This window comes from Mesitornis unicolor, unplaced genomic scaffold, assembly GCF_000695765.1.
Source record: "Mesitornis unicolor isolate BGI_N332 unplaced genomic scaffold, ASM69576v1 scaffold36838, whole genome shotgun sequence".
In the NCBI taxonomy this organism is placed as follows: domain Eukaryota; kingdom Metazoa; phylum Chordata; class Aves; order Mesitornithiformes; family Mesitornithidae; genus Mesitornis; species Mesitornis unicolor.
Window position 1 is genome coordinate 1 of NW_010200431.1, and position 7902 is coordinate 7902.

General features: G+C 57.4%; 2 protein-coding genes across 2 annotated transcripts; one reads left to right on the forward strand and one right to left on the reverse strand.

The window, feature by feature from the left end:
- Window positions 1-87: 87 nt before the first annotated feature.
- MLST8 (MTOR associated protein, LST8 homolog (S. cerevisiae)) lies at window positions 88-3618 on the forward strand. The gene is made up of 6 exons (XM_010189758.1): window positions 88-248; window positions 350-425; window positions 2129-2281; window positions 2430-2554; window positions 2917-3080; window positions 3500-3618. Exons 1-6 carry the CDS (start codon window positions 103-105, stop codon window positions 3616-3618), a joined length of 783 nt encoding a protein of 260 aa, XP_010188060.1. The 5' UTR covers window positions 88-102.
- Window positions 3619-4344: 726 nt separating this feature from the next.
- Window positions 4345-7763, reverse strand: BRICD5 (BRICHOS domain containing 5). The gene is made up of 6 exons (XM_010189759.1): window positions 7674-7763; window positions 6598-6729; window positions 6070-6222; window positions 5722-5820; window positions 4795-4948; window positions 4345-4439 (listed from the first exon to the last, which is right to left on the reverse strand). The coding sequence occupies exons 1-6, from the start codon at window positions 7761-7763 to the stop codon at window positions 4345-4347; spliced, it is 723 nt and encodes a 240-aa protein (XP_010188061.1).
- Between the last annotated feature and the right edge of the window lie 139 nt (window positions 7764-7902).

Sequence of the window (7902 nt, forward strand, 5' to 3'; positions counted from 1 at the left end):
AGGTGAGCCCCCCCCTCCTGGCCCCGGGTGACACCGGGCACGGGTGGGGACGCGTCGGTCACCGTCTGCCCGGTGGTCACCGCAGGCTACCAGCACATCCGCATGTACGACCTCAACTCCAACAACCCCAACCCCGTCATCAACTACGACGGCGTCAGCAAGAACATCACCTCGGTGGGCTTCCACGAGGACGGCCGCTGGATGTACACGGGTGGGGAGGACTGCATGGCCCGGATCTGGGACCTGAGGTGGGCAGCGGCCACGGTTCCCTCCCTCCGGCAGCACCACGGGGGCAGGAGGGCTGCCTGCCCGCTCCTAAACCCGCTCCTTCCTCCCTGTTTTGTTGCAGGTCTCGTAACCTCCAGTGTCAGCGGATTTTCCAGGTGAACGCTCCCATCAACTGCGTCTGCCTGCACCCCAACCAGGTGAGCACCGGCTCCTGCTTTGCTAAGGCTCCTCCAGGTAAACCTGAGCGGTTGCAGTGGTTTATACTGGCGGATGCAGCAAAAGACCTGGGGGCTGGCAGGGATGGGTGACACAGACACATGAGCTCTTGGTGGCATTGCTGGACGAGCAGCAGCCACCTTCGCACACCCAGGCCTCCTGTCCTGGTGCTCCATCACTGAGCTTTGGGTCAGTGCAGGAACAGAGGCTGTAACCCCATGGACACAGCCAAGGGGATGTGGTGGGAAGGAACTGGTGGTGTGGGTTGGGCTGGGAAGATTGAGAGTGGCAGCGCTGCCAAAAAAAAGCATCTCTGGGCCTGTGGCCCCCCCTTATCTTCAGGACTTGGGTCAAATTTGCTGGAGATTCACCAGTGGGTTGAGAAGCTGGTGATAAACAGGGATGGCTGGGGAAACAGGGCAGTGCCGTAGAGGGAACGGCGGTGAAATCGATCCGGATCACTGCAGCGTTAATAACTCGTCTGCTCCATTTGGTGTTCGCAGTCCTGCAGGGTTTGGTTGCAGCCCCGGCAGTGCAAACCTTTTAAAAAGCTGAGTAATAGAAACGTCTCTTTGCTTTTGCAAAGGTTTCATTTCGCAAGTCTGGAATTTCAGACCAGATTTGAGATTGAGTTTTTGGACCAGGCTTTATCAGGATGCTGCTGACCCTCCTGTAGTGTCAGTGCTGTGAGAACGTACCAGTTAAAACAAATACTGTTGTGCATAGATCTTGCTTGTGAACTAATCGCTAACCAAGATGCTGCTGAGCTGTGGAAGCATTGGGTTGTGAGCAGAGCACAGTTGATTACTCCGAAGGTGGCACCATTTATTCCCGTAGCTTCATGGCTGTGCAGTTCCCCGCTGCAGCGATGCTGATCCCGTTATCCAAGAGGGATTTCTCAGGGCCTGGGTGAAGCTGTGACAGCTCCAGCCATCGCTTGCGTGGCTGCTGAGAGGGGGCTGAGGTTGGAGGCGTCCGTGAGACGCCCCCGCGCTGTGCGGTCTGCTGAAGCTGTCGAGAGATGGTTCAGTGATCGTCCTCCCCAGAAACGAGCTGTGCTTACAGGTCTGGGATCAGCCGTGCCCGATGACCTGAGCTCCTCTGGGGATTCTGCTGAAATCCTGGGCAGCTCAGGGCTGTGCTAAAAGCCCTGGTTTGGGTGGAGAGCCGCCAGCATTGTCCTCTGCTCTGAGCGCGGGATGGGAGCCAGGAGTCCTGCCCTTCAGCTGGCTCTTGTCCTTCCCCCGAGACGGGGAGAGAGAGAGAGAAAAGCCCATTTAGGATTGGGTTTGCAGGTATCTGTACTCTTGAGTGCTTCGGTTGTTCGCTGGCCAACTCGCATCTTAATGCCCGCTCCTCAGACGTGCTGAAAATCATTTGGCTTCTGCGGCTGCGGTAGCTGGAAATCAGGCAGCTGCTGCCTGCTCTGGCATTTATAAAATTAGCAAACACTTCTGGAAAGGTAAACAGCCTTTTTTTTGCAGTGTAATGCGAGACGAGTGCCCCGCTTGCTCTCGGCGGCCAGCAGCTCTGCAACAGCCCCACGCTGGGGAGTAATTAGGCAGAACAGGGCCCTGATGATTAAAACCAGAGCAAGGCTCCACGTGGTGCTGCACGGGCACTGCCTGGAGGCTGCAGCTTGCGGGGTGCTCCTCAGAGAGACGAGGCTGCGGTTTTCTTGCAGGCAGAGCTGATTGTGGGTGATCAGAGCGGGGCCATTCACATCTGGGACCTGAAGACCGACCACAACGAGCAGCTGATTCCAGAGCCCGAAGTCTCCGTCAATTCGGTTCACATCGACCCCGATGCCAGCTACATGGCGGCTGTCAACAGCTCGGTGAGCTCCGATGGCCTCAGCCGTGGGTTTATGGCTGTCTCTCTGCTGCTCTGACTTTGCTGTGCCATGGTGGGGGCGCAGGAAGTCCAGGCTGCTCGGGGATGGGTGACCCCCACCACCCCAACACAGATCCCCCCTCTCGCCACAGGGAAACTGCTACGTCTGGAACCTGACGGGCGGCATCGGGGAGGAGGTGACGCAGCTGATCCCCAAGACCAAGATCCCGGCGCACAACCGCTACGCCCTGCAGTGCAAGTTCAGCCCCGACTCCACGTGAGTGTGGGCAGAGACCAGATGTGCCTCCAGCTGTGGACAGGAGGCAGGGGACGCACTGGGACTGGGGTGGTGGTGGTGTCCCAGCCTCGTGCTCCATGGTCAGGCTCTGCAGCCGTGAGCTGTTCCTGCAGCTGGGATCCAGTTGCTGCTCTCTGGGAGCAAAGTGGTGAATGTGACGTTCTCCTTCGCCAAGTCTGTTCAGCTCCAGTCTCATAAAGCCGATGGTGTAGGTGTAAAGAAATGTGCTTACAGCAAGAGCAGGTCTCCAGGTCGTTGCTGTTCCAGGCCCACATTAACCAGAGCCCTTAGGTGTGCAGTGTCACTGATGACGTTTGTCCTCGTGTGTCTCTCCCTTGCAGGCTTTTGGCTACGTGTTCTGCAGATCAGACCTGCAAGATCTGGAGGACCTCAAACTTCGCCCTGATGACCGAGCTGAGCATTAAGAGCAATAACCCAGGGGAAACGTCCCGGGGCTGGATGTGGGACTGCGCCTTCTCCGGGGACTCGCAGTACATCGTCACGGGTGAGGCTCTGCTGCACCCCTGCCCTGGGCCCCTGCACCACCACAGGGCCTCGTGGTTTAGTGGGACCTTGCCAAACCCCCGTGGCCCTGCATGTGTGAGGGGAGAGCGCCCAGCCTGGCACCCCCAGTGCAGTCTGTGCTGCAGTTTAAACTGGAGAGATGATCCCTCTGGGAGAGGGTTATTTCACCTGGTAGCAATGCTGCTTGTAGTGTGATAGTACCTTCAGAACACACAGGTTGTGGTTTCCACAGTAACTTCTCTCCTAGTTAAAACCTCACATAACACAGAAAAGCAGCAAGCTGCTTGCTCTGCACAGCCCTGATAACGGCGTTGAATGAAGCAAGGGGAAAGTCTCTTATAATAATAAGGTGTAAAGGGTAATGCAATGTATCCCACTCCTCTCCCCTTTCTGTTCCAGCCTCCTCCGATAACTTGGCCAGACTTTGGTGTGTGGAGACGGGGGAGATCAAGAGGGAATACAGCGGCCACCAGAAAGCGGTCGTCTGCCTGGCTTTCAACGACAGCGTCCTGGGGTGACGGCCACGCGTGGCAGGGACAGGACCTCTGTGGTTTCCCTTCCCTCACTGCAGCCCGGGACTTGCACCGGTGCCCATCCCCTCCCCGCATGGAGGGGGCTCTGGCAGCAGCAGCTGCGTCTGCCTGGGCTGAGATCAGGTTCAGCTCCGAGCAGATCCTCACCCAAATGTGTGTGACCTCTGAGAGAGGCCCCGTGGCCAAAAGGGAAGGGCAGAGGGAGGCACATCCTGCTGAGGGGATGGGGTTCAGCTGGAGGACTCCCTGTGGCAGCAGCTTTGAGATGTCCTTGTACCCCAAAGTAGGAAAAGAGAAATAAATCTGCGTTTCTAAGTGATGGGAGAGGCTGAGCAGAGAGAGGAAAGGCGGCTGTTTTCTTGGTTTGCAATCCCTTTATTCAGAGTGTATTTCACAGACTGCACCCTTCTAAAACCAACCACCCCCAACAAATGCGATAACAGGGCAGGGAGCCGTGAAACACTCGTGATTCCTCTAGGATCTGCTAATTCCTACGTACACGATGCAGCCCTGGAGCGCGGCTGCAAATCAAGTGTCTGCACCGAGCAGAGCCCTGTTCTTTTCTTCTAAACTCCCCTGAACCGCAGCGTGAAATCAGCAGGGAGCTTTGGGGAATGGTGTGGCTGTTACCTTCCTTGCTGAAACCAGAGGCTTTCCAGGAACCCAGTTCAAGTATGTAGGGCAGCGAGAGGGCATCCGCGGCCGCAGGACTTACTCGGGGAGGTAATAGAAGCAGATAGAGACACAAATGTTGCTGGGAAAACAGATGTCGATGCAAAGGTAGATCAGCCGCTGCTTCCCCGGACCTGAAAATGAGCGAGGACAGAGCAGGGTGAGGGCTGCTGCTGTGCTGCTGCTGCTGCAGTCCCTGGGGAGCCAGATGAGGGAAAGCCTCAGGGAATGACCTTTCTCATTAAAGCTGGAGCAGGAGAACAGAAGCAAGCTCTGCTGGTGAGGAAGGTGAGAAGTGTTCAGCAGCCTCAGAGGGGACTGCTCTGTGGTGCTGTGAGCAGGCAGCGCTGCCTGGGGAAGCGGGCAGCAGCTTTTGTGCAGCAGGGATGTATAGAAATGAATCTCAAATGGATAGAAACAGATCTCTTAAACGCATAGAGACAATCGTGCTTCCCTCTTCTGCCAAGGGACACGCACAACTCAACTTACCCTCCCCTCTCCGGACCCAGAAGATGGAGGTGTGCTCACACAGGGTCTGGACGGCCTCCCCCAGGCTCTCGGCGTCCACCTCTTCCCCCGCCAGGATGCCCAGGAACTCGCGGTAGAACTGGGTCTGGTTGTTGTGGTGCAGGAGCTGACTGGCCTGAAAGGAACGTCCCTGTTAGTGCTTTTTAGTTTATCCTGCAGTGACAGGGCAAGGGGCGATGGTTTTAATGGTTGGCACCACCAGCTCTTCCTTCCATGCAGGAGCCCCACAGCCTGGCAGATGCTTTCTCCTCCTCGCACCCCATTTTCTCTCGTGGGTACTGCATCCCTACGCTGCTCTGGGTTAAACGCTGCCCGTTGCATCCCGGCTGAGTGGGAGCTGGGGACAAGGAGCCCCCAGGAGCCCCCGAGGAACTGGAGAGCAGATGGCAGGGGCACACAAAAACGGGGCCTTCTGTCTCCTTGCAACAGAATCCGCCCCCTGCCCACGCATCCATTACAGTTCTGTTCAGAGGGTCTGCGTACAGGATTTCCTCCACCTCTTCCCAGTGAATCATTAACAAACCCCCTTTGTGTTTTGTTGCCCAGATTTCTGAGCAGGTAACAGAACCCAGTGGGAGCGGGTCCTGCGAGAGCCCTGCTATTCACCGCTGCGGGACTTGACCCCCTTCCCCGCTGCATCCCTGCCCTTTCTCACCAGGTAAGATATCGGTAAAACCAGGAGCTGCTGCTGTCAGCCCAGCACTGCCAGGCAGAGCCCAGCTCCTGCACAAGGCTCCAGCCCAGCCCTCCCCAAGCCAAATTGCACAGAACTGGGGGCTGCTGCTGCTACCCCCGGCTGTGGGAGCCCCTGCCCTCGTTCAGCCACGCTTGGGATGCTGATGGGCAGGAGCCACCGCTGCAACACAAACCCAAAAATGAGCTGCTCACCGTCTGCTCGGACGCGTTGATCTGTAGGGTCTGGTCCCAGGCGTCCATCCTCCGCAGGTAGCACACGCGCTGCTCCGCTGGCTTGTAGCACACATAGCCCTGCGAGATAAACCATGCCCCGTTACAGCAGCACGCACCTGGGGCTGTCTGAACAGCCCCAGAACGGACATTTCCCCTTTTGCCCTGCGTTCTCCTTCCTAACTAAAGGCGCAGAGAAAGGCCCCACACAGCTGCTGTGTGACTTGTCCTGTGGTTGATGTTTTTGCTGGTCTACATCTGCTCCCAGCCCAGCAGCCTGGGCTCCTCCAACGACACAGGTCGTTATCCCAGTCATCGCGACACACTCACGTTCCTGCTGTCGTACAGCACCGCGGCGCTGCGGTTGCTCTGCGAGGTGACGTAGTAGGTGACGGTGTTCCTGGACCTGTCCACCAGGGCTGTCTGGTTCCTCAGCGGCTCTTGCTGCCCCTGCGGCGTCAGCCGGACGAGCTGGGAGCCGGCCTGGGCACAGAGAGAGGGCGGCAGCACCAACCATTGCTGTGCGGTGGCTGTGAGCAGCATCTCCCACCCCGACCCAGTGCTGGGGTCCCACAGGTCCCTCCCTGTGTTGGGACGCGCCTGCTTGCACAGCACCGGCTCTGGGCTGCATTTACAAGTGGTGCGCTGAGGCTTCTCTAATTGAAGCAGCCCTGGGCTGTTGCAGCATCGTCGCTGCCTGCAGCGCTGCCGGCCCCTTCCTGCCCTTCTGCCTGCGATGGGGTAACTGGCCCACGCCATCCCCAACCTCAGCCCGTTCCTCCCCCATGGACACTGCTGCAGACACAAATTAGGGCTGTGGGCGTGGGGACATCTCCTGCCCACATCAGGACCCCTTACCTGGGCAGAGCTGGGGGAGAAGCCGAGCACTCCCGTGACGCTGATGCCAACAACTGCCAAAACCAGGGCAACGGAGAGGATGATCCAGAAGGTGGTGGATGGGGCTGGGAGGTGTCCTGCTGCCCTCCTGGCCTGGGAGCAGAGGGAAAGGAAGGAAAGGAGTTAACACCAACCTTCTGCTGGTGATTCCTCACCATAAAATGCACTTCCCGCTCGGGACACAGATCTCAGTGCAAACTGATTGGCTTGGAGCGCAGGGCTGCCAGAGCACGGCAGCAGCCTGGGAGGACGTCACTGTTACCCCACCGCGCTGGTTTCAGATCAGACATCCCAGCAAAGCTTTCCCCGAGCAGGGGCTCCAGCAGCAAATGAAATTATCCTGGTTTATAGCAGAAATTCCCAGGATATCACCAGCAGGGGAAACAGACCCCGTGCGGATCCACCCTCCTTCCATGCCCCTGCAGGTATTTGGTTGTGTTTTATTTTCTTGGTACCACGTTCTCCATGCAGACCGAGCTGTTACTTGGAGAAAAGAGCTTGGCACTTTACAAGTGGGACTTGTAGCGGTGTGGTTAAAATTCACTTTCATCCTTACACTGAAACAATTCAGTTTAACTCAATGGCACATAAAGTCATTTTTGGAAAGCAGAAAGAACGTGCTCTCAATAGTAGAGTTTCAACCACACTTTAAAAAATGATCTTTCTCAGTCCTCTGAAGCACACAGAGAAATCCAATAAACACCCCTGGTTTATGTGCTACAGCTGCAGAAGGAGCGGGCTCCTGGACCCTCTGAGTCTGAGCTTTTTTGGTAATGTGCAACTTCCAGATCCATCCCACCAGAAAAGCAACACATCTTAACAAAGTTAAACCCATACACAGCTGAAACCTCATTGATTCAAACACACCAGAGCCCAAACCGAGCAAACCGGGCAGGTATTCCCAGCCAACAAAACCCCTGGGTGGGAAAGGTGCAAACACAGGAGTCAGTGATTCCCAGGGGCCGTGGTTCCCGTGTTCGAGCTGTGGATACTCACTGCAGAGCCAGCGCTGCCGCCCTCCATCCTCTGCTTCACACCAGGTCCTCGCTCCCGCAGCTCTGCCGCCCGCCAGCGTCCGCACTGCGCATGATCCCCGCTCCCAGCGCCCGGGGAACCTCGGGGTGCATCTGTGAGACCTAAATACACGTCCCTCGCAGCCAAGGGGCTCCCCAGCGGCTCCTTGGCTCAGCTGCGGGAGGGTGAAACCTTAGAGCTGCCACCTGGGCAAAGGAGAGGGGAAGGGGGGCACCCGGGGCTGTCAGCGCC

Coding starts and splice junctions, on each gene's coding strand:
- MLST8 (XM_010189758.1), top strand. CDS start 103: ATGTACGACCTCAACTCCAACAACCCCAACCCCGTCATCAACTACGAC. Junction 249..349: donor GCCCGGATCTGGGACCTGAG/GTGGGCAGCGGC, acceptor GTTTTGTTGCAG/GTCTCGTAACCTCCAGTGTC. Junction 2,282..2,429: donor TGGCGGCTGTCAACAGCTCG/GTGAGCTCCGAT, acceptor CTCTCGCCACAG/GGAAACTGCTACGTCTGGAA.
- BRICD5 (XM_010189759.1), bottom strand. CDS start 7,763: ATGCACCCCGAGGTTCCCCGGGCGCTGGGAGCGGGGATCATGCGCAGT. Junction 6,223..6,597: donor TCTCCCCCAGCTCTGCCCAG/GTAAGGGGTCCT, acceptor CTCTGTGCCCAG/GCCGGCTCCCAGCTCGTCCG. Junction 5,821..6,069: donor TGCTGTACGACAGCAGGAAC/GTGAGTGTGTCG, acceptor TTTATCTCGCAG/GGCTATGTGTGCTACAAGCC.